The sequence below is a fragment of the Bufo bufo genome, unplaced genomic scaffold (assembly GCF_905171765.1).
Source record: "Bufo bufo unplaced genomic scaffold, aBufBuf1.1, whole genome shotgun sequence".
Classification (NCBI taxonomy): Eukaryota; Metazoa; Chordata; class Amphibia; order Anura; family Bufonidae; genus Bufo; species Bufo bufo.
The window spans coordinates 24102-50727 of NW_024400023.1; the positions used below are offsets into that span (position 1 = coordinate 24102).

Below are 26626 nucleotides of genomic sequence, written 5' to 3' on the forward strand. Positions count from 1 at the left end.
TTGCACTTTGTAGTAATTTCTGGAACCTTTGCCCATCATGTATAGTAAAGTCAGCCACGTATGTATATACAGTAACTGCCACCAGTGACAGCGGACAATCGCACCAAAACACTGGTAAGCAGATTAATAATATACCATATTCAACTTCAATATTCATATTCAATATTTTTATATTTGTTTTGTTTTTATAAAGTATATAAGTATATTTACATTCTCTAATGAAACACGATATCGCTCTGTGCTCACGCGATTCCGCTGTGATCTCTAGTGCTGCTACATCTGTAGTAACTTAGTAACATAGTAACATAGTTTATAAGGCCGAAAAAAGACATCTGTCCATCCAGTTCGGCCTGTTATCCTGCAAGTTGATCCAGAGGAAGGCAAAAAAAAAAACTGTGAGGTAGAAGCCAATTTTCCCCACTCAATTCCTTCCCAACTCCAATCAGGCAATGAAAATAGCTCCCTGGATCAACGACCCCTCTCTAGTAGCTATAGCCTGTAATAGTTTTACACTCCAGAAATACATCCAGGCCCCTCTTGAACTCTTTTAGTGATCTCACCATCAACACCACCTCAGACAGAGAGTTCCATAGTCTCAGCGCTCTTACCGCAAAGAATCCTCTTCTATGTTTGTGTACAAACCTTCTTTTCTCCAGAATATGTAGAGGATGTGCCCTTGGCCTATAAAACTTCCAATACTAGTTCTAGTGTTCTTCACAAGGAGAACTAGTACTCTCAAGACCTACCTTATGTCAAAGACCTCACATCAGGCTAATCAACCACCCTGTTCTGTTACTCTGTACTGAGGCAACAACACTGAAACAGTTATTTACTGATTGGTCCTTTTTTCCTTTTGAAGAAGGCTCCTGGTGTAATATTTTTTGTCAAGCAAGGCCTGCTACATTTTGGACATTAACTATAGTGCATCTGTCTGCACTAGGTGGCACTACAGAGACAGCTTTTATTTTCTTGGAAGATAGCTAATCTGAATATACCATACAATAGATGATACTTTTACTATCCATAGCTTAAATATTATTATTATTAGTAGTAGTAGTATTGAAACTGGCTAACTATGAATCATACGACATTTGCATCTTTCTAGACATGGTTGTTCATGTTTAAAGACCTGTAACATTAGGGTAATCATAAATGTACTTTGTCTGCCTCATCTTTTCTACCCAACATATTTACAAACAGTTTTATACAGTAGAAGTCATTTATAAAATTGTAAAACAATAAAGTGTTCCTGGTATCCTAAATTATGTTAAAGGGAGCTTGTTTTGAAAACTTTAAACTTTTTTGTCATTTAGGATAATAGAAAGCAAAAATTCAGCATTCGCAGTGGGTGGATATTATGTTGGAAACTCTGGCTGGACAACACACTTTATATCTAACGGCAAAGGTCTGCTTCCACTGCCTTCTGAATGGCCTGGATCTCTGCCCAGATCATTGGCTCTCGGAACAGTAGGCATGCCTGGGTAAGCTTTTATTTAATGTTGATTTGATCTGGTTTACACGGGGCAGTTTTGGTTTTGAGGGAATTTTAAAGGGAACCTGACAGGTTATTTGTGCTAGCCTTTCTAAAGGCGGAATAAAGTAATGACAGACATGCTGACATCATAGGTCAGTCACTTATGTGTTAGCAAACTTTGAAAACTTGATACTTTGAACTTTTTCCATGGCCTGCAAGGAGTCCAACAATGATCATGATATGCAGGAAATCCCCTGCCGGCAGCTTATTGACAGATTCTCCCTATTATCCATTCAGCATGTGCCAGCAGCAGCTCTTACATAATACTATTTGAGACTTACAGATTTTATCTGTAACAGTGTAGAGGGCATAGGCCATATTAAATTAAATATCAATGAAGCACGTGATAAAAGAATATGTAGTGTACCGTATATGTCAAGTTTATAGCTAGTTAGTGTTATATGCCAGGGAAGGCAGCTCTTTGCTTGCAACTCTCCACATATAACACTCCCCACCCACGCTGTTTGTACTGTGCCCAGGGGTGGATTGGCCATAGACTTTACAGGGAAATTTCCCAGTGGGTCGATACCCAGGGAGCCGCCTGAGCCCTCCTCATGGCCAGTCAGTGGAAGTTTTTAGGGGTGTATTTTGTGCTGCGGGCAGTATTTTCTGAAGGACTATGGTATTTGGCTCTGTTGGGGTGGTATAATGTGCCACAATTGCTGGCTCTGCCTTCCATCAATTTGGACCTAACTTCAAAACGGTACCACTTTTAGTATTTTTTCCAGGGCCACTTTAAGTTCCCAGTCCGCCCCTGACTGTGCCACTGGTGTGTTTTAGACTTTGTGATTTATCAACACTATTCTGTATTTTATTAGTGTAACTGCATATTTTGGCCTTTTGGAAATCTGCAATCCTAAGGAAGGAGATGTAGTTCTTGTCAATAGTGCTGCTGGAGCAGTCGGATCAGTTGTAGGACAGATCGCCAAGATAAAAGTAAGTAAATGTGAAAGCAAATTTTTCTTTAAAATTAAATTTATTTCAAACCTGGTAAAATTAAGATAGCATTTTGTTTTACTGTCCTGTAGTTAATAGTCAAAGGCGTTGGGCCATCTCACATTTTGATGGCATATCAGTAGGATATGTCACCAATGTCCGATTGGTGCGGGTCCCACCTCTGGGACCTGCATCTATCTCTAGAACAGGTGCTGCCAAAAGGAAGGAGGGTGCATTGCACAAGCGCAGCTACCATTCACTTCTATGGGAGTACTCTTCATTTGCTTCTATGGGAGTTCCAGAAATAGCCAAGAATACTCGGTTCTTTTTAGAACTCCCATAAAAATGAATGAAGAGCATGTCGCATATGTGCAGTGCACTCCCCTTCACTTTGCAGGCCCCATTCTAGAGATAGGTGCTGGTCCCAGAGGTAGGACACACATCTATTGGACATTGGTGGCATATCCTAGTGATATGCCACCAAAGAGTGAGATGGACCAACCCCTTTAATGCTATTCTGTTTCACATTGCAAGCATCACAGACAACTTACTGTTACATTGTTGTGACCAAACACTGTTGCTTGACCTCTTTTGATGAAAGTCACCATAACTGGCAGCAATAAATTACCACGATTATCACTATTGATAGCACATTTTTATGTCCCAAATAGTTTATGAATTCTGGAAGGGCCATTTGTCAGAAAATTCTTAAATGTTTAGTGTTATATGAACACCCTAAAAACTCTTCTTTAATTGTGATGAATTAAGTTTATGCAATTAGAGGGATGTATCACCTTTGATCTTGTGTGTTTTTCTCTTAATTGACTCCGGATCTGTGATATCACCTGTTTGAAATGTTAGATTCTGTGTTCTGTTGATTAACAATAAAAAAAAAATATACAAAAAAAGAATTGAGGTGAATTTTTAGATAAGAAAGTGTTACATGTTGCATGGCATATTTTATAAACTGTCCCAGCTTTGCTCTATTTTTAAACCTCAGGGTGGTGAACAGGCTGAGGTATAGAAGTGGCCAGCCTAAAAAAAGAAGTCATTATTGTAATGTCATCCAAGGGCAAGGACATTGATTAAAGGTGTTTTGCAAAACTTTTTTTTACTAATGACTAGGGATAAGCGAATCGACTTCGGATGAAACATCCGAAGTCTATTCACATAAAACTTCTAATACTGTACCTCTGGATAGGTCATTAGTATCTGGTCGGTAGGGGTCTGACACCTGGGACCCCCACGGATCTGTTGCATGAGAAGGCAGCGGTGCTCCCAGTAGCGCTGATGCCTTCTCTCAGTTCAACAAGCACAGCACCACACATTGTATAGTGACTGTGCTTGGTATCGCAGCTCAGCCACATTCATTTCAATGAGGCTAAGCAGCACCTTGGCCATGTGACTAATGAACGTGATGTCACATGGCCTAGAGAAAGCTGTGAGAATGTGGTAGGGCTACTGCGAGCGCTAGTGTCTCTTCAAACGGCTGATCGACAGGGGTCCAGATTGTTGGATCCCCACTGATCAGATACTGATAGCCAATCCAAAGGATAAGCCATCAGCTAAAAAAAAAAAATTGGAAAACCCTTTTAAGCACAGGAGTGAGCTCTTCAATAGGGTGTTGGTGTCCTTAAAGTGTACTGGCTGTGCTAGAATGGTAAGTCGGAGCCTTTATTTCTTTCTGGCTGGGTGCTATATTCTGGTCAGCTTGGGATCTCGCACAGTGGCCAGATTTACTAATCCTAAAGATGGCGTAAGCTTAGACAGGATGTCTAGCCCTGCACATGATTTATCACAGGGGCTCCAGCAGGATGATAAATGTGGTGCAGGGATAGCCACTCTGACTCTGTATCAATTAATGGTTGGCATTTCAGACAGATTTTTACGCAAAATTGTGCATCTTAAGCTCTGTCCTTTCCCACAAAGATCCATCCCTTTCCACTAAGTCTCATCTTCTTGTCATGTCAAAAAAAAGTGTAGCAGCCCTACATGCTCCAAATTGCACCAACTTATGCCACTTTTTAGACAAATTTGTGTGAATGTTTTAGTCCTAAGCTGTGTTCATTATGACACCAGAAACAAAGAGAGAGATTTATCAAACTGGTGTAAAGTGGAACTGACTTAGTTGCCCATAGCAACCAGTCAGATTCCACCTTTCATTTTTCACAGCTTCTTTGGAAAATTAAAGGTGGAAAAAAATAGGACAGGTTATATTTTTTTGACGGACTGGAACCACGGATCATGGACGTGGATGACAAACGGTGCATTAGCCAAGTTTTCAACGGACCCATTGAAAGTCAATGGGTCCGCAGAAAATCATGAAAAACGGAACAACGGACACGGAATAAAACAACGGTCGTGTGCATGAAGCCTTAAAGTGGAGTGTGGGCCCGTCACATATCAAAATGTCATATGCAATTTTTGTATTTCTCCTTAGGGCTGTAAGGTAGTGGGATCTGCTGGTTCAGATGACAAAATCCAATATTTAAAAGAAATTGGCTTTGATGAAGCTTTTAACTATAAAACAGTGAGTTCTTTGGAAGAAGCCCTGAAGAAGGCATCTCCAGAAGGCTATGACTGCTATTTTGAGAATGTGAGTCTTGCTCTCTCTTGTATTGGGGAGGCAGGGGGAAAACAAAGCCACTCGAATTTAGAATAAAATGTGCGTATGTGTACATGAGTGATAACGCTATATTTGACCATAGTATGACTTTAATTTGGCATATTTTAGCAGCTTTCTCTTTTGCAGGCTATATCTCTAAGTCTCAGTTGAATCTAAGCTGGTGGGTGGAAACTAGCTGCTCCCCATATAATACCCCTAGAGATAACAAATTTGGCTCCATAATTCTGTTTCATTTAGAATCGCGCAAAAGTACAGTACAGTATGGGATATCATAGAGAAGTATTGGGCTAGTATAGATGTGAATAAAGCACTTGCGTGCTATATAACATTTACTGTTAGCTGCTGAATCATGTCTGTACTGTTCTGGGAGTTCTAAGGAATGATGTAATCTGTAGCTATCATCTCCTATGTCTGAGGGTGCAGTGAGACCTTATGGATGAATTAGATTAGTTTTAAATATCCAAGAACATTGAAGAATGAAGTAGCAATGTCAAGAAATTGATGTGGGACAAACAATAAATGTGAATACAAATACACAATATATTAAACACATTTTGTTCTTTGCTCTGTAGGTTGGTGGGAAATTTTCCGATGCTGCACTACCACAAATGAAGGATTTTGGAAGAATTTCTGTCTGTGGTGCGATATCCATGTATAATGATGCAGTGCCTCCATCAGGTAAATTTGTATGGCTGTTAATCAGTTTAATTCATGTATTAAATGGGTTGTGCAAAAATGGGGAGGGTTTTGGCAACCTCTTGGCCGGTCCTGTAAAGAGAAGCTTACTTACCTGCTCCCTGGTGCTGGCTCCCTGCTCCTTCTCTTCCAGCTCTGCTGGGCTCCCTTGCTGAAAACATTTACTTTGACATTGCCATGGCCAGTGATTGGCTGCAGGCAATGTCAAACCGGATGTTTACAGAGAGGGAGCACAGTGGCACAACTTTTACAGGTCCAGCCAAGTGGAGGGGTTGACTAAAAAAACAATTCTTGCACAACCCATTTAAGGACTAGGCTACACTACTTAATTTGAGGCTTCACCGGTTGTGTGGCAGAAACTGAATTGCACTATTTATTACCCAAGATACTGCTGCACATATTTTTTTCATAATTACTTGAATGAACTGAACTTCGGCATTCGGAGTTATATCATCCAATTTCAGGTGAATGCTAAATTCATCTTTAATGATCCTGAAAACATTCCAGCTACACAGCAAAGGTCCTATAGAGAGTCCCATAATGACATCTAAGACACATTCATGTAATTTATTCTCTCTACTTGTTAGAAAAACCCAAATGTGGGAGATCACCTCTAAATTAAAACTTGTGTAGTATATCCAGCTAACATTTAAGTCACCTAATAAAATTGCTGGGTTAGTATGGTTAGGGTCAAGCTATCCATGGCTCTACCGTGGTAGTAGTTATGAAAATGAAAGGCATATTTACATATGTAACATGTAGCATGTTTCCTTCAGTTTAACAAAAGAAATCTGCAGACCTAATGAATGTCAAGATTTTCAACTTTAATAAATTCAACTGAAAATAGATGTATTTGTTACCACCACTTTAAGAGGCACAATGGCCTAGATTTATTAATGTCTGTTAGAGAAATCTGTCTGCAAAGATTGGTGCATCTATGTTTCTACACTTTTTTCCAAATACATGACAAGGGGCAGTGCTTAGTGTATAGGGACGGAGATTCATGGGAAAGGGTGAAGGGCCTAATATGCACCATTTTGGCACCAAAATTGAGCCAGAATCTGTCTTAAAAATCTACATCAAAGTAAGCCAACCAATAGTTGGTATATAATCAGAGAAAAGTGTCTATCCCTGCACCAGATTTATCATCCAGCCTAAGACATTGTGATAAATCTTATGCAGGTCTAGACAGTCTGCCTACGTTTATGCTATCTTTAGGACTATTAAATAAAAAAAAGAAGCCAGAATTTTTAGCATATCCACCACCAAAAAAAAGCGATCAATTACAAGCGATCAATAACTATTATGTACACCAAAATGATACCAGTGAAAATTACAAGTCACAAAAATCAAGCCCTCACACAGTTCCTTATGAAGAAAAATAAAAAGGATATGTCTTGGGATGTAGAGATGCAAAACCATTTTTTTAAAGGTTTTTTATCGTGCAAAAGTAATAAAACGTAAAAAAAGACCTACAGTATATGACGCAAAAGAATGTTGTAAAATTCACAGTGTAAAAATGTAAAGGCAGTATTGATGTTTTTCTTACATTCCTCCCCTGAAAGAGTTACATGTAATAATCAGTGATTATTACGTGTGATAAATGTACCATTAAAAACTACAATTTATTCTGAAAAACAAAAAACAAGCTCCCATGCGGCTACATCGACATAAAAAAAAAAAAGTTATAGCTCTTGGAATGCGACGATCAAAAAAATGAAATAACTGCTGCTTAGTCACTAAGGTGCCTAATGGATATGGGCGAAGGGGTTAAAAAAAATTAAGGTCATATTAACAGCACATAGCAGTTCCCAAAGGGAACATAGTGAAAAGTATGTCAAGCATTGCAGTGCCCATACGCTATATGGCAGTCACCATGATATATATTCTTATATAAATGTGTTATTTCTCTGCAGATAACTTTTTACTTTTAGTCTTTAATTAAAATTTCTTTTGCATGTCTTTTATAGGACCTTATATACAACCCACCATTCTCTTCAAACAACTCCGAATGGAAGGTTTCATTGTGACGCGCTGGTCAGACAGATATCAAGAAGGACAAAAACAGCTCCTGCAATGGGTTTTAGAGGTAATGTTATACATACGGTATATGGTAATGTTATATATGGTAATTTAAAATAATTATTCCATGGTAGCATACACTATGACAATATGATCTAGAGTTAAGTTATGCTAGTAAAGAGTGGCACTACTTGTGGCCAGTCACTTAAAGGGTTTATCCAGCTATCTGTAACTGATGACCTCTGGATAGGTCATCAGCATCTGATTGGTGCTGAGCTGAGACCAGGCCACGTGACCGATGGTCATGATGTCACTTGCCTATGGTAAGCAGCTAATCTGAGGGTGTCCTTGGTGTCAGATACCTACTGATCAGATGCTGATAACCTATTCACAGGATCAGTTACCATAGCCGGATAACCTATTTAAAGGAGTTATCCCATGGTTAATGTAAAAAATAAATACCGGACATCATATAGTACATGACAATTTCTTTCTAACAAAGTTAGAACCAGCCCTGTACCTCCCATGGATCCAGAGCTCTCCCCATTCATTGTTCCAGTCACTCTGCAGGATTTATATCAAGCTGGCAGCTCAGGGAGCATGTACCTTCTGTTGCAAATCTCTCCCTATCACAGTTTAAGAGGCAGTTGTAGGGTGGAACTAAGCATGTGCGCCCACCTAAGCGAGGTGGACAGAGAAATAAAAAAGCAAACAGCAGGTGGCACTATTATAGGTACATTTTACACTAAATTAACTTTTGCAATTGCATATACTGTAATTATATTCAGATCCAGGTGCTGGTTTGAAAACTGTTGAATATTTTTCGTCGGACAACCCCTTTTTATTATTATTATTTATTATTAAAGCGCCATTCATTCCATAGCGCTGTACATATGAAAAGGGGTATACATACATAATACAGACAATTGCACTAAGCATGAACAAGACGAGTTACAAACTGGTACAGAAGGAGAGAGGGCCCTGCCCGTCAGGGCTTACAATCTACATGGTATGGGAGAAGGACACAGTAGGTGAGGGTGAATCTGGTCATGGCGGTATAGAAGCAGCAGGGTCACTGGTTGTAGGCTTATCTGAAGAGGTGGGTTTTTAGGTTTCTTTTAAAGAATTCCACTGCAGGTAAGAGTCTGATATGTTAGGGTAGCGAGTTCCAGAGAATGGGGGGACATACGGCAGAAATCTTGGAGGCGATTGTGGGAAGAGGTGATAAGAGGATAGGAGAGAAGGAGTTCTTGTGAGGATTGGAGATTGCGTGTAGGGATGTATCGGGAAAGTAGGTCAGAGATGTAGGGAGGGGACAGGTTGTGGACAGACTGGTATGTATTTGCTAGTATTTTGAACTGAATTTGTTGGGCAATGGGGAGCCAGTGAAGGGATTGGCAGAGGGGAGAGGCAGGGGAGTAACAGGGTGAGAGGTGAATCAGTCGTGCAGCCAGTGCCGCTCTGGCCAGGCTTAGCATTAGGACCTTTTTATCCGGCCCGCAGCACCGCCTCCTAGCTAATTTATTCACTTCACTTGCCGCTGAGGTAATTGCAGAGAAGCGCCGTAATCTCGCACAGGCGCACTGGATACAGTAGTCTGCACCCGGGCCACTACTGGCAGAGGCATCATCGAGTGAAGTGCGCATGCGCCGTCTTCCAGCACACCTCGCTCGACGATGCCTCTGCCAGTAGTCCGCACGGCCCGGGCGCAGACTATTGTATCCAGTGCGCCTGTGCGCGATTACGCCGCTTCTCTGCATTTACCTCAGCGGCAAGTGAAGTGGATAAATTAGCTAGGAGGCGGCGCTGGGAGGGGAGGGGATCTGTGGATGACACTTGTGAGGATCTGTGGGTGACACTTGTGAGGATCTGTGGGTGACACTTGTGGGGATCTGTGGGTGACACTTGTGGGGATCTGTGGGTGACACTTGTGGGGATCTGTGGGTGACACTTGTGGGGATCTGTGGGTGACACTTGTGGGGATCTGTGGGTGACACTTGTGGGGATCTGTGGGTGACACTTATGGGGATCTGTGGATGACATGGTATGTAGCTGGAGGGAGAAAACATGGCTTTACCACAATGAAGGGTACAGTCTGTATAAATAGGTGGGCGACAAAAAAGGGGCGGGTCAAATGGCGTGGTCAATAGGCGGAGTCAAGGAGGGCGGCAAAATTAGCTTTTGCCTAGGGTGTCAAAAATCCTTGCACTGGTCCTGTCTGCAGCAGAGTTGAGGATAGATTGGAGGGGTATGAGAGTGCTAGATGGAAGGCCACAGAGGAGAATGTTGCAGTAGTCTAGGCGGGAGATGATGAGGGCATGTACAATTAGTTTTGCAGACGCAAAGTTGAGGAAAGCGCGGATGTGGGAGATGTTTTTAAATTGGAGGCGGCAGGTGGTGGAAAGGGCTTGGATGTGTGGTCGGAAGGAGAGGGCAGAATCCAAGGTCACTCTAAGACAGCGGACTTGGTTGACCGGGGAAAGTGTGCAGCCATTGATTGTGATAGATAGGTCTGTTGGGGGGGGAGGGGGGGAAGATGATGAATTCTGTTTTATCCATGTTAAGTTTTAGAAAGTAAGAGGAGAAGGAGGAGGATATGGAAGCAGTGGCGTCTCTAGCTTTCAAATTTTGGGGGGGCACACTGGGGGCCAGGACAAAAGTAGGGGGGGCAGCTATAACAACGATACATTTAAACAAGTACGCTTAGAAATGCTGCAATACTTTACCCAATACCTAAAACCGCAACAGGGAAGAAAAGTCCAGCTGTCTGTGGATGACACTTTTATAGAGAGGGGGATCTGTGGATGACACTGCTATGGGGGGATCTGTGGATGCCACATACCGTATATAGCATCTTATGCTATATGTGTCACCCACAGATCCACCCCATGACAGTGTCATCCCCATTTCCCCCTCCATAACAGTGTCATCCACAGATCTCCCTCCCTATAACAGTGTCATCCACAGATCTCCCTCCCTATAACAGTGTCATCCACAGATCTCCATCCCCGCCTCTCACAGGAGTGTACATATATAAAATAAACATATTTCACATGAACACTTACAGTTACTTGGCTTGGCCCTTGGGGATCTCGGACGCCACTTCCACACTTTGGCCGGGGGCTCGGCGGAGCTGATGTTGTGATTTATCCTAATGAGAAAGATTTCATAATAAGGATTTGGAGAAGGGGCAGAGGGATAGCAGAGCAGGGAGAGGCTGGTGCTGCTACTAGGGGGTCATACCATGGGGGAGTAATAAAACCCACCATAATGCCCCCCAGTAGAAATAATTCTCCTTATAATGTGCAAAACATACCCCCTTATGCCCCCAGTTGAGCTAATGTCCCCCATAATGTGCCAGTATAAAATACCCCTATATAGTGCACCAGTAAATGCCTCCATAGTGCTCCTCTCCCCCCTTCCTGCTAGTGCCCCCCATAATGTACCAGTATAAAATGTCCCATATATCGTGCCCCAGTAGATGCCCTCAGTGTCCCCCATAATTTGCAAGTATAAAATACCCCTTCTTAGTGCCCCTGTAGATGACTCCATAGTACTCCTCAGTCCCCTTCTCCATAGTACCAACCATAATGTGTCCCAGTATAAAATGCTACTGTACAGAGCCTCCCATATTAAACACCCCTTCTTTGTGGCCTCAATAGATGCCCCTATAGTGCCCACCAATAATGTGCCAGTAATAAGTGCCCTCAATAACGTGCCAGTAACAAGAGCCCCCATCACGTGCCAGTAATAAGCCCCCCATCACGTGCCAGTAATAAGCCCCCCATCACGTGCCAGTAATAAGCCCCCATCACGTGCCAGTAATAAGCCCCCCATCATGTGCCAGTAATAAGCCCTCATCACGTGCCAGTAATAAGCCCCCATCACGTGCCAGTAATAAGCCCCCATCACGTGCCAGTAATAAGCCCCCCATCACGTGCCAGTAATAAGCCCCCCATCACGTGCCAGTAATAAGCCCCCATCACGTGCCAGTAATAAGCCCCCATCACGTGCCAGTAATAAGCCCCCATCACGTGCCAGTAATAAGCCCCCATCACGTGCCAGTAATAAGCCCCCCATCACGTGCCAGTATTAAGCCCCCCCATGTTCCAGTATTAAGTCCCCCCATCATCATGTGTCAGTATTAAGTCCCCCCATCATCATGTGCCAGTATTAAGTCCCCCCCATCATCATGTGCCAGTATTAAGTCCCCCCCATCATCATGTGCCAGTATTAAGTCCCCCCCATCATCATGTGCCAGTATTAAGTCCCCCCTCATCATCATGTACCAGTATTAAGTCCCCCCCATCATCATGTGCCAGTATTGTAATAAACCCCCCCAATGTGCCAGTAACACTATTGTAAAAAAAAAACAAAAAAAAAACACTTATACTTACCTAAGTGTCAGCGATGCGATGCAGCCTCTTCCTGTGTCCCACGCTGTAATGTAAGGCTCAGGCGGCACGATGACGTCATTGCACCGGCCTCTGATAGGCTGCCGGCCTAGTGCCTGCAGCCAGGGGAGTACATAAAAATCACTGGGCCCCATAGCAGGAATCTAAATTGGGCCCCCATTCCCCTTTTATAGCCCCTCCCTTTGTTCCATGAACTATTCTTGCTGCTGCGTTTTATAATTTATGCCATCAGGGCCGGATTGGGATTACAAAACAGCCCTGGCACACAAAAGAGGTATAATAGATGCAGATGTATATTATATACAGCAGTGTACAGTTATGTGAGGTACGCGGTTTAATATATGCAGTGTGTACAGGTATATAGTATATTCCCTAGTGTTCTGATATGTGAGGTACAGGGTATAATAGATGCAGTGTGTACAGGTATATAGTATATACAGCAGTGTACTGATATGTGAGGTACGGGGTATAATATATGCAGTGTATACAGGTATACAGTAGTGTAATATGTGAGGTACGAGGTATAATAGATGCAGTGTGTACAGGTATATAGTAAATACAGCAGTGTACTGACACCTCGTACCTCAGATATCAGTACACTGCTGTATATACTATATATCTGTACACACTGCATCTATTATACCTCGTACCTAACATATATAGTATATACAGAAGTTTACTGATATCTGTACACACAGCATCTATTATACCTCATACCTCACATATCAGTGCACTGCGGTATATACTATATATCTGTACATATTGCATCTATAATACTGTTTAATATATGCAGTGTGTGTGTGTATATATATATGGCAGATGCACCGTTCTAACCTGGGAACTACACTTTACACTGTGCAGTTCCCTTACAGGACCTGTGATGACATCATCAAAGGTCCTTTAGCTTTAGAAAGATAAACAGGAGCAATTAGGGGGCGGGGCCTCTCCTCCACTTCGGGCCTGCCTGCAGCCTATCAGAGGAAGGGGAAGGGACACGCCTCTCCCTCCCCTGCACCTCCGCTCCACTGGCACAGGCAGTTTACAATGGAGATGAGCGCAATGGAAGCGCTCATCTCCCTGTGCCCGGCGGCGGCGGCTCACTGGGGGGGGGGGGGGGTCATTTTAGTTGGGGGGGCACATGGGGGGGCACAGCATGATGTAGGGGGGGCCGTGGCCCCCTCTGGCCCCCCCCTGGCGACGCCACTGCCGCCAGATAGTTGTGGTGTTTTATGTTGTTCTATTCTTATCAGTCTAATCCCTGTTACGTCCCCTATCAGGGGACGTGTATATGGCATCGATTTTAGGAACGGGGAGATGGAAAAAGATGCTTGGTCGGTCCTCCTACTTCAAATTTGGGGCACTGCGCGTGCAATCTAATGTGCCGCCAGATAGTTGTGGTGTGTTATGTTGTTCTATTCTTATCAGTTTAATCCCTATTTCGTCCCCTATCAGCTTTCAGGCAAGTCAACCCCAAGACGGCGTGACACTGCCATATCCGGGATGTGAAATAGCCCCTGGGGAGCTGAGGGGGTGCCGTTGATGTGGAGCAAGAGGCAGCAGCAGAAGAGGACTCAGCCGAGGAGGTTATGGAAGAGGATGGAGTAGGAGGAGTAGAGGAGGTGGCAGCAGGCCTGCCTGCAAGTCGTGACGGTGTGTCACCAACTCCTCTGCAGACCCACGCATTCCATGCTTGGCAGGTTTACCCAATGCGCAGTGTAGGTGATATACCTGCCCTGACCGTGCTTTGCAGACCAGGTATCAGTGGTCAGATGGGCTCTTGCCCCAACACTGTGTGCCAGACATGCCATGACTTCCTTTTCCACAATAGAGTACAGGTTGGGGATTGCCTTTTGTGAAAAGAAATTTCGGCTGGGTACCTTCCACTGCGGTGTCCCAATAGCTACAAATTTTTTGAAGGCCTCAGACTCCACCAGCTTGTATGGTAAAAGCTGGCGGGCTAAGAGTTCCGACAAGCTAGCTGTCAGACACCGGGCAAGGGGGTGACTTTGTGACATTGGCTTATTACGCTCAGACATTTCCTTGACAGACACCTGACTGTGGGCAGATGAGCAGGAACTGCGGTAGGTGAGAGGCGGAGTGGCGGATGGTTGAGAGGGGGCAAGGAGGACAGCAGTTGTTGACGTGGCTGAAGATGCAGGATCAGGAGGAGGATTTTGGCTTTGAGTTTGTGTGCTGCTTGTACTCATCATGTGTTGATCCCATATGCGTTTGTGATGTGAGATCATGTGCCTTCGCAAAGCAGTTGTACCTAAGTGGGTGTTGGACTTCCCACGACTCAGTTTCTTTTGGCATAGGTTGCAAATGGCATCACTGTTGTCAGAGGCAGACACACAAAAAAAATGCCACACTGCTGAGCTCTGCAATGACGGCATTCTGGTGGTGGCAACAGCATGCGTTGATTGGCGTGCTGTCTGGCTGACCCCGGGTGCCGATGCATGCTGTCTGACTGTGCCACTAGCTCCTTGCGATGACCTCCCCCTGCTTCCAACTCGTCTCCTCCTTCTCTCTGTCTCCCCATCCGAACTTTCCCCCAGTTCTTCTTCTATTCGAGCGGGCACCCACGTGACATCCACGGACACATCGTCATCATCAACCGCTTCACTTGTATCTGAAAACTCAGCAAAGGAAGCAGCAGCGGGTACAACATCATTATCATCACACCGTACGTCCATGTGTGTAATGCTGCCTGACTGAGACATATCCCTGTTATGTACATCCTCTGGCAATAATGGTTGCGCATCACTCATTTCTTCCAACTGATGTGTAAATAACTCTTCTGACAGATCAAGTGAAGCGGCTGTGGTGCTAGTGTTGGTGGTGGCGGCAAGCGGGCAAGTGGTAACTTGAGAGGTGCACAAAGCTGAGCTGGAGGAGGATGGTGCGTCAAGGTTCCGAGCGGAAGCTGTAGTAGATTGGGTGTCCTGTGTTAGCAAGTCAACTATGTCCTCAGAACTTTTCGAGTTCAGGGTACATGGCCTCTGAACACTGGGCATTAGTCTAGGGCCAAAGGGAATCACAGCACCACTACCATGACGGCCCCTGCGGGGTGGTCTGCCTGTCATTTTTTTTAGATAAGTTAAGTTGTACTATGCGTGCAAGCTACTGTGACACAAGATATGAGTTGCGCTGAAGTGACACTATGCACTGCACTGGGCCTTAAACACACAAAAACATGTGTAACTGACTGCTATTTATTCAGTCAAAATTGTTTTTTTTCTTTAAATGGGATCGAATGTGACACCAGATATGAATGGCGCTGAAGTGACACTATGCACTGCACTGGGCCTTAAACACACAAACACATGTGTAACTGACTGCTATTTATTCAGTCAAAATTGTTTTTTTTCTTTAAATGCAATCGAATGTGACACCAGATATGAATGGCGCTGAAGTGACACTATGCACTGCACTGGGCCTTAAACACACAAACACGTGTGTAACTGACTGCTATTTATTCAGTCAAAATTGTTTTTTTTTCTTTAAAAGGAATCGAATGTGACACCAGATATGAGTTGCGCTGGTGACACTATGCACTTGCAGGGCTGGGAGCCTGACACACACGCTGGCAGGCAGGCAACTGCAATTTGATTACACAGAAAAAAAAATAAAAGCAGACTGATGTTCTAGCCCTAAAAAGGGCTTTTTGGGGTGCTGTCCTTACAGCAGAGATCAGATGAGTCCTTCAGGACTGCAGTGGAGACTGAATACGCTTGCCTAGCTATCGATTTCCCTATTAAATCAGCAGCAGCTACACTGTCCCCCCTCTCACTAAGAATGCAGCAACCGAATGAATCTAAAATGGATGCTGTCCAGGAGGTGGGAGGGAGGGTCTGCTGCTGATTGGCTGGAATGTGTCTGCTGACTGTGAGGTAGAGGGTCAAAGTTTACTCAATGATGATGTATAGGGGGCGGACCGAACATCGCATATGTTCGCCCGCCGCGGCGAACGCGAACAAGCTATGTTCGCCGGGAACTATTCGCCGGCGAACTATTCCGGACATCTCTACTTGCAGATTGCACTGCATTTTGTGGAAATAGCCAGCATGTAATACTAGCTTCAATAGCACTGGGCTTGCAGTACCAGAAATGGCCAGCTTTAATTGATATGACTGAATATGGTGAATAACTTCGGGATTTAATTTCTCAACTTGAAAGCCATTTTAAAACTTGGTTCCAAAGTTGGTGTCGGTACTGAAGCTGACTTTGTATACCTTTTTTTAAATGGTTTTCAAGTTTAATAATCGAATGCCTAAGTTATTCACGGAAGTCTCATGAGCCCATACATTTTAATGCTGTACAGAGACGGATCTAGGATCCAAAGCTCGCTTCGCTCATCCCTACCTGTGATACTCTATATGGGTTTTATCAATGTAAATTTAACATATTAACAAACAATATGAAAAAAAGAACTCTTTTTGGATCTGAAATTTCCACATAAAACTACAAAATTCATTACATACTGTATAGTTGGGTTAGACATCACCGAATCTGGTGATTAAATATAGATGTACACTATTATAAGATACAGTAACATTCATTATTTTCTTTTAGGGTAAGGTGAAATATCATGAACACATCACCAAAGGTTTCGAGAACATGCCGGCTGGATTCATAGGAATGCTTCGTGGAGAGAATACCGGAAAAGCAATTATACAAGTTTAAATATGTCTGTATACAGTTTACATTACTATGGCTTGCCATCTGTTAAGATGAATACTGCTTGTAGAACTTTATACCTACATCACACGTTATTATCACAATAAAAACTCAGCAAATATATGTACATTCAGAAGATACCATGATTTTCTGAATGTTACTTACGTGATCATGAAGAAAGTTATACACTAAACAAATACAACTTTTTGACCCTCCTTATGCTCAATCAATGTGTTGTGTTCTGATGTCATTTTATGCAGGAGGCATATTGTTGTTTAGTTTTTTTTTTTCCATGGCATGTCTTTTACAAATGCAGCATACTCTTGGTATGGAGTGACCAAAAATAACACAATATGTAGAAAAAAAAGTTGAAGAGCAGCACACAAATCCAAACTGGTGCAATTCCTTGAAGCAGACCACGGACCTGGTCCTATTAGATATGTGTAAAAAAGGCCAAGGCAGCAATATCCGTGAAAAAAAGGGTATTTTAATCACCCATGTGGTAACAGCAACGTTTTAACTCACTCCATGGAGCCTTTGTCAAGCCATAATACATAGTGCAAAATCAAGTGCTTATATAGCATACATGATTAACAAAGTGATTACATAATTATACATCAATCTTTACAAAAACAATGTTAAAAACAATATATATCAAATGTGCATGATTATATCTCACTAAAAACAGACAATAAGTCATAAAGTGCTATGTGCCAAAAATGTGTCCATAAATTCATATGATTACAGTGCATAACATCATTATTCAATATCACAAATCAGGTGTACATAATTGTGTTGATTAAAAACAGATAATTCATCCACATTCAAGATGGCGACCTGGCACTGAACATCGACCGAGCATGCTCATTCCCAAAGTAGGGTGGAAACAGTCTGACACACACATCTCACATGACAAAGTCACATGACCGCCATTCATTCCAGCAGACCTATCATACTGCACCATTTCTTTAATGATTACTCAAAAGGAGGGAGTCAAACAATGCAAACGGGGCTAATGGCATCCCGCCAATATCACCCATATAAACATACTCCCATACCATCATATGTCAATGGTTATATATCTAATGGTCCACCTGTCGTAGGCAGTCACACTTTATCTCAGGGGGTGTGGCATCTCCACCGGGGGTCACCCGTTCGGAGGCAGCATGCCCAAATGGGATCCACAGACACAGCCCTCACCATGAAGCGACTCTGCATCCCGGTCCCCATCCTGAAAAAAACATCCAATCACACGCAGACTGTATAATTCCCTAGGGATCCAATATACACAGATACATGGCCTAAAACCAGTGGCCATCTGCACTGTGCCAAAGGTCCCATAATATTAGAAAATAATTGCAAGGTCAGATCTTGTCTGTGTTGTCATATGTCCCAATGTGATTACATACATGCATCAGTGAGCACAAAAATTTTTAATACAATAATTTTTTCACATATCCATAACCACCAATATGGTCCTGCTGTCTTGTAGCTTCCAAGGAGGTAATTCATTGTTGAACAGGTTTGTATATCCATCTATATAGAAAATAATAGATAAAACAGGAATCAGTTATTGGAATAAATCCAATGGTTGCACATGTATAAAACCTATACGAGAGAGAAGGGCAGAGTTCATCAGAACCATAGAAAAAAGAAAAAGAAGAAAAGAAGCGAAGAAGGAAGAAAAAACAAAACAGGAAAAACAGAAAAAGAACAGAAAAAAGACAATGAGAGATATTCATATAACTTTGAAATCCACATTGAGGCCTCTGGGCTTGAGAGTTTGTAACTCAAAGATCCAGTAGAGCTCTCTTCTTTGAACGTATCGTCCTATCTCCACCCCTTCTGGACAAAGGCACTTGCTCAAGTACTCTAAATTTCAAATCACGTTCACAGTGTCCTGCTTCCTTAAAATGTTTGGGCACAGGTAAATCCAGCCTCTGTTTTCTTATAGTATATCTATGTTACTATCATGTCCGTGTAAACTGTGGTATGTTGGTGAAACAACTTGGGATGTTAAAACACGCCTAAACCAACATAGATATACTATAAGAAAACAGAGGCTGTATTTACCTGTGCCCAAACATTTCTGATAATTCTAGTCTGGCTCAACATCTTCCTCCTTGAGTCAGCCTCCACACATTAAAGTGGTTTTCTGGGAGTTTTATACTGATGACCTATCCTCTGGATAGGTCATCAATATCTGATCAGTGGTGGTCTGACATCCGGGACCCTCACTGATCAGCTGTTTGAGAATGCAACAGACCTACTCACAGTTTACCAATCAGAGCGCTGTACATTGTATAGAGCTGCGCCTAGGCCATGTGACCAATGAATGTGATGTCACATGGCCTAGGGAAAGCTGAGAGAAAGCTGTGGCACTACTGCCTTCTCAAACAGATGATCCCGGGTCCCGGGTGTAGTGATGAACGAAGAGCCAATAAAAGTCGCAAATTTTTGCGCAGTTTAAGCGATTGCGCAAAAATCTGCGACTTTTTCACTCCATTATTCTGACTTGAGCTAATGATAAATCTGGCCCTTTATCTCTAGACCTCCATACATTTCCATGGGATTAAGTGATTTGCTTGTGTGAAGATTGGGGCTTATCTTATTAAACAATACCACAATGGCCCAGTTGACCCAACATCTGGTATTAGCATAATTGAATTGGATCAAAAAATAGATGTTCCTATCACCACACAGCCTCCTAGATTCAGCTGATTCTGTTGACTCTTGGTTTCTCCATCTGGGACGCTGGTCTGGGGCTTGTATCCTGAAAGCTTCTTGCCTTAACTATCAGCCTGGCGTCCACCGGCATGCCACGCAGATAGGAAGACTGTTGTAACCGTCTCTGTGTGGTTGGTGATTCAACCTGCTTGGTCGCTGCATCATAAATTTTGGTGATGCTATGGCTGCTGTGTGTTTAATCCATAAAGTCGAGTTCCTATAGAAGCACAGAAAAGCATAGTAAATATGTGGTTGGGAAGCAACTGTTTCAGATTGATAGACAAAACCTGCGGGGTAAAATATCTGCCCATTAACGGCATATCCATATAAAAAATGTCCCATCCGAAAAGAGCGGAGCTCGCCTACTTGGCTATTTTCTTAAGCCCCACTAAAGTGAAAGGAGAGAGCAGCCCAACGTCGGCCACTTCCCCCTTTCCTGGCTGTGTGTGACAGGGTCCCTTTCTTGGAAATTTTACTGCAGATTTTGCTGACATTCCACAGTGGATTTCGGTGCGGATTTACCAAAGATCTAACCCTACGCATTGCAAACGGTGAAATATACAGTGGAAATCTGTAGCATAAATTAAACCAATCAGATTCTATCTTTTATTTTGGACAGCCCCTTTGGAAAATAAAATGAGGAATCTGATTGGTTGCTATGGGCAACTAAGCCAGTTCTACTTTACACCAGTTTGATAAATGACCCCCTTAATTCTTCTCTGTACCAATCCTGATTCCTATTCGTTTTGAATGTGTACTCTTTGTGGAAGCTTCCATGCAGATTTTTTTTAGATGAGGTATTGGTCATTTCAAAGACAATGTATAAGAAACTGGTTATACTAAAATCTTGTTAATGTGATAGTTTGGTCGATCGCTACTTATTGGCACCAAAAGAGAAGTCCACTGGAATCTGTGTAAATTCAGATATAGCAAATGGACTTGAGGGCATGGGTGTGCATATTACACCTCAAATCTGTCCTTACACTCCCTAACTTACTATTGTTAGGGCAGCTTTTAAATGCCATAGTGATTAGGGGCCTTTCTAGTGACAAGTATATTGTAGAGTCTCCAGTCAGTCAAGAAAGGGTTAATACTTGGGACCACTGTGGCTGACTTCACAGTTAAAGTGCATGAGGTAGGTACCAATAATAAGCCCCTGTAGTAACTATGGCAACTGTGCTGCTGATGTCATAGATGCATAAGTCTATGACATAAAGAACCCACAGATGAAGGTCCCATAACAGAAGGACAAACGGCCATTTGCAGAGCCATGCTTGATGTGTCTGGAGACCTGGAGCTTCACCATCTGTAGAGGGAGGAAGAGGACGCCCGCCTAACCAGCCAGATCAGCCCTATCGCCTAACCAGCCAGTTCAAGTCCAAAAAGTTGAGAGGTATGCTGACATGTGAATTAGGCTTAAAGGGGTTGTCTCACTTCAGCAAGTGGCATTTCTTATGTAGAGAAAGTAAATACAAGGCACTTACTAATGTAGTGTGATTCACCATATTACCTCCTTTGCTGGCTAGATTCATTTTTCCATTACATTATACACTGCTAGTTTCCATGGTTACGACCACCCTACAATCCATCAGTGGTGGTGGTCGTGCTCGCACACTATAGGAAAAAGCACTAGCCTATGTTAGGTCTTACGGTACCAACCACCAAATATGTAGGTCAGCACTTTTTCCTATAGTGTGCAAGCACGGCCACCACTGAAGGATTTCAGGGTGGTCATAACCATGGAAAAGAGCAGTGTATAATGTGAAATGTGGAAAAATGAGTCCAGCCAAACGAAGCAATATGGATAATGACAATAAATTAGTAAGTGGATTGTACTAACTTCCTCTACATAATAAATGCTATTTGCTGAAGTGAGACAACCCCTTTAAGATGACCGTGGTCAGGCCGGGAAATACAAAGAAAAAAGTATACTATTAGACTCTGCCATAGGTGCTATTACACTTCTGCACATGTCTGACCTGGAGGCCTTTGTTAATGGCACCACACAATTTTGTTGCAACGTGCTGACATAGGAAGCCCCTTTCGTCTCTTAAACTCCTTAGATGCTACGGTTGCTATTGTTTGCAGCATCCAAGGCATTAAACAGCCAGGCCTGGAGCCTGGTTTTCAGTCAAAACTGGCCTCCCACAGCGACCACACAGGAACAACTTCTGCTATTATGTCAATTGGCTGGAACTACATAGTTCCCATGATGTATTAAAATCTCACAGGGTAAGAAGGGGTTAACAAGTTATGGTAAGGTCTAGTTCACACGAACGTTTTTATTGCACATTTAGTATACGGGCCGTTTTTTTGTGTTCCGTATACGATCCGTATACGGAACCATTAATTTCAATGGTTCCGCATTAAAAACGGAATGTGTTCCGTAAGCATTCCGTTTCCGTATTTCAGTTTTTCTGTTCCTTTCAAAGATAGAACATGTCCTATATTTGGCCACAAATCACGTTCCGTGGCTCCATTCAAGTCAATGGGTCCGCAAAAAAAACGGAACACATACGGAAATGCATCCGTATGTCTTCCGTATCCGTTCCGTTTTTACTGAACCATCTATTGAAAATGTTATGCCCAGCCCAATTTTTTCTATGTAATTACTGTATACTGTACATGGCATACGGAAAAACGGAACGTAAAAACGGAAAGGAAACGGAAACACAACGGAACTCAAAAACGGAACAACGGATCCGTGAAAAACAGACCGCAAAAAACTATAAAAGCCATACGTTCGTGTGAACTAGGCCTAAGGCTGTATTCACACCTGTGTTGTGTTTTCTGTCATATGAAAAGGTAACCAGTACATTGCTGCCACCTAGTGGAGGTGTGAAATACATTTTAGTTACAAAGGAAAAAACTGCCCCATTTCCACACTGGAGAAATGCATCTACTGTAGCTACTAATTAGTGGAAATTACACAAGGCTATTGAGCCTTTCAGTGCAATCTTTTCAGGGAGCTGATCCCTAACATGCTGAACCGACATGTCTGAATTCTGTTACCGTACAATCCTAAACGCTCTAAGCTCTATAAAACCTCATTCACACCTCAGTGTTCCACGTATGTGCCCTCAGTGTACATAATACCCCCCAGCAGTAATAATGTCCCCATAGTGGCCCCCAGCAGTAATAATATCCCCCATAGTGCCCCCCGGCAGAAATAATGTCTCCCATAGTGGCCATTAGCAGTACTAATGTTCCCCATGGTGGCCCATAATGTTTGCCATAGTGACCCCTGCAGTAATAATGCCCCATAGTGGCTCCCTGCTGTAATGTTTCATTTCAGCAAAAAAAATGAAGAAAATATATATATACTCACCTCATCCTCTTGCTCCTCTATTGAATGAAAAGGACCTGCCGAAGGACCGGCGCTCAGCGTGATGACGTCATTGCACGCTCCCAGCGCGACAGATCCTCTTTAATCAAAAGAGGAGTTACTGTCTCTTTGTGTGCAAGTGGATGAGGTGAGTATAACAATATTTGCAATGGGCGGCCGCGCCACAGGGCCCTCTATGTCGCGTCCCAGGTGTAGGAACGGCCGAGTGGTATAGGGTGGCCTAAAATGTCCCTTTATATGAGGTGTGAGTGTCACGTGCTCCTACCTGGATACGGCTGGACCAAAGGCGTTGGCTACGAAGCAAACAAATAGGGGGAATAGTTGAGGGATAAAAGAATAACTTGAGTCCAGATCTTGAGATGCAGTTCCAACTTTGCCTTGGTCCCAGCAGGCTTTAGCATTAAGACTCTGGCAGGCAAACTCATCACTGCTACATTTGTTGCTCTCTGGCTCTGCTGTACTATCAGGCTGGCTGTATAACTTTGCTTCTTCTTTATGCTGCACAACACTTAGTAGTCTGACTCTATGTTTGGCAAGGAAATACTCCTCCTGGCTCCTGAGGCTTCAAGCTTTGGCCTCCATGTCCAGCAGAGCTAAGGGTGCTCTGGATGGCTTGGCTTGGGCATGTTCAGGAGAGACGTGCCCAGCACACCCTCCCTTGGCAGGGGGTAAGCTGGAACTGACTCTCACTAATCCCCACCCTTCCTGCAGGAAGTGGGACTGGCCCACTCCTCCACCGAGGGGGTATAGAATGGAATAGAAAGCTCCATTCTACCTAAATATAGCTCTGCCGTATTTGCTGCCACCTGCTGGTAAACCAGGCAAATTGCATTTAAACACAACAGTTGCAAACATTAGAAATGCACAGTGTAGTGGACCTGAAATAAATACACAAGATGACATGATATTAGCACATTAGAGATAGTAGCGGCGTGAAGAAGTGGTAATGCCACTCTGGGGCGTTACATATACACTGCTCGTTACCATGGTTATGACCACCCTGTAATCCTCTCTGGTGACCAGGACTGTGGAAACTCACATAGGCTGGTGCTTTCTCCTATAGTGTGCAAGCAGGGCCACCACTGATGGTTTACAGGGTTTTTGTAACCATAGGAAAAAGCAGTGTATAATGTGATGGAAAAATGAATCCAGACAGCAAAGGAATTTAAGTTAAATAGGTCTCGATTCGTCATGGCCGCCGCACGGTCATTGCCCGTGCTTTAGGGACCGCAAATTGCAGTCCCCAATGCACGGAACGACCGCACAACGGCCGTGTGCATGAGGCCTAAGGCTGAGTTCACATGTATTTTAAGCATCTGTTATACACACGTTGCCTTCGTTTTAGCCATTTCTGTCTACGATCCGTTATTTTAGACTGCAAAATTTGTAGGAATTTTTCCCCTCTAAAATAACGGATTCCAGATGGAAATGGCTAAAAAGGATGCAACACGTGCATAACTGAGCATGCTTAAAATACAGAAGAACGGAAAGCTAAACGGTGATGTGAACCTGGCCTAACAGGCACTCCAGCACTAAGATCCCGTAGGAGATTGCCACTACTTTAAAAAAAAAATCAGGATTATTGGATTTCATTAACACTTGACATAAGTGCAGGAATTCATCAAGATTAGTATTTGAAAAGAAAAAGTGATCAGGAAGGTAATGTCCCCTTTAACTCTGATGTTGACATCACCATGGCAACTGCAGTAAACAGACAGCTGTTGGTCGGCTTGAATCTAAAAATCATCAGTTGGCTCCTTGGGAGATGAAACTGATTTTATGGTTAGTGATGAATTTCGGAGACACCCGGAGGAGCTGCTTTTACGCCCACTGCTCACGGTGGGATTTCTGGGGTAAGATACTGAGATATATCTAACTTATATTCAGGTGCGGGATATCTCCGTATAAAACTGGTGTGTTTTTAGTAAGCTACAATAAATACAATCAAACAGGGAAAGATGTTTAGCGTTTTCCCTAAATTTGAACGGTTTATTATGTGTCTAGGAAAAATAGGACTTTTGGTCAGGTCTACAACACTTGTGGTGAAGTTACCTAAAGAACGGTGAAGTATAAAGAATGGCAGACACTGCAGATGATTGCATTAGGGCCTTATTGGCACAGTTAGTGTTTGGTCAGTGATTTCCATCAGTGATTTTGAGCCAAAACCAAGTGCGGGTCCAAAACACAGAACAGGCGCAGATCTTTCCCTTCTACCTTATGTCTGTGTAGGATCCACTCCTGGTTTTGGCTCACAATCACTGATGGAAATCACTGACCAAACACTGACTGTGTGAATGAAGACTTAAAATGTGAAAATTCTTGGCGTCTTTAAACTCATCTCATGTAGTTGCCTGTAAGTTAGGTTCTTCATATGCATTGCGGCTTTAGGCCTCATGCCCACGACCGTTGTTATAGGCATTTATATTGCCGGCGCCCGTTCAGTTCCGCAAATTGCGGAAGGCAACACAGGCGGCTTCCGTTTTTTGTGGATCCGCGGTGGATCTAGCAGTTAACTCAGGCTGGAAATCATTATCACCTGAGTTAACAAGACGATTACTGAAATGATCTCAGCAGGTCCTTTAATGACAGCAATGAAATGCAGTGGAAAGGTTTTTTTGGGATTAAGTTAATTTTCATGGCAAAGAAGGACTATGCAATTCATCTGATCACTCTTCATAACATTCTGGAGTATATGCAAATTGCTATTATAAAAACTTAAGCAGCAACTTTTCCAATTTCCAATATTTATGTAATTCTCAAAACTTTTGGCCACGACTGTAGATTACACTTATCCTACACACATGCGCTATATACACTACGATTATCCTATATACACACTATTACACTGCACCTTATTCATACGCTATATACACTTACCCTATATACAGACTAACTATAAAGATTAAACCTGTCCTATATACACAACATAAAGGCAACACTTATCCTATCCTGTGGTCCGTGAGAAGGTTCTCTGTGAAGACTGCGGAGACTGAAGATTGTGTCTGAATTAAAAAGAAAACATTGTTCTGTCCCCACATGAAGGCGAATGAAGGTGTAACTGATAATGACTTTGTGACTGTCCTACCTTCGTATCCAAGCAGTGGAGCAGACCGGACCGGCAGATGCTCAGGTTAGATGGATCCAGACGTAGACATGAGGATGCAATCAAACGTGAGTTTATTTGATCCAGAGCAGTGACATACGGTGATGCAATACAGGAATGCAGTAGATGCTGTGATGTGGATGTCTTTTCTGAGGCTAACTGCTGAGGCAACTGCTGGTCAAAAACTAATGCCTTCACAAGCCTAGGTGTGTGTCTCCAGTCACAAAGGATGCAGCACTGAAAAAAGGCTACAGGAAGTGACCAGGCCCAAGGCTGCTAAAACCACGCCCAGAGAAAAAACTTTATTAACAAGAACGAAGGCGTGCAGCATATGAATTCCGGCCAGCAGATGGCAGCAGAGAACAATAGACTTAAACAACATAGGTAAAACAAGAAATAATACAGTGCAGAAATTCAATATGAATGAACTGCACACTCCCCGTCTGAAATTCACTTTGGGGATTTCACTATGACGAATGTCCATAAAATATAAACAACCTGTAAAAGAAAACATGTTAGAATGCAAACATAGATAGTCCTGTTT

The 26626-nt window shown here is 43.0% G+C and overlaps 1 protein-coding gene across 1 annotated transcript in view; it reads left to right on the forward strand.

Annotated features, from left to right (window-relative positions):
* LOC120983013 (prostaglandin reductase 1-like) overlaps positions 1 to 17027 on the forward strand; it is a 32605-nt gene extending 15578 nt beyond the window's left edge. The window contains exons 3-8 of the mRNA XM_040413126.1: positions 1314 to 1481; positions 2353 to 2470; positions 4911 to 5066; positions 5669 to 5774; positions 7763 to 7881; positions 16802 to 17027. Coding sequence (XP_040269060.1) covers positions 1314 to 1481; positions 2353 to 2470; positions 4911 to 5066; positions 5669 to 5774; positions 7763 to 7881; positions 16802 to 16912 — 778 coding nt within the window. The 3' untranslated portion in view covers positions 16913 to 17027. The remainder of the gene's footprint in view (positions 1 to 1313; positions 1482 to 2352; positions 2471 to 4910; positions 5067 to 5668; positions 5775 to 7762; positions 7882 to 16801) is intronic.
* The last annotated feature ends 9599 nt before the right edge of the window (positions 17028 to 26626 follow it).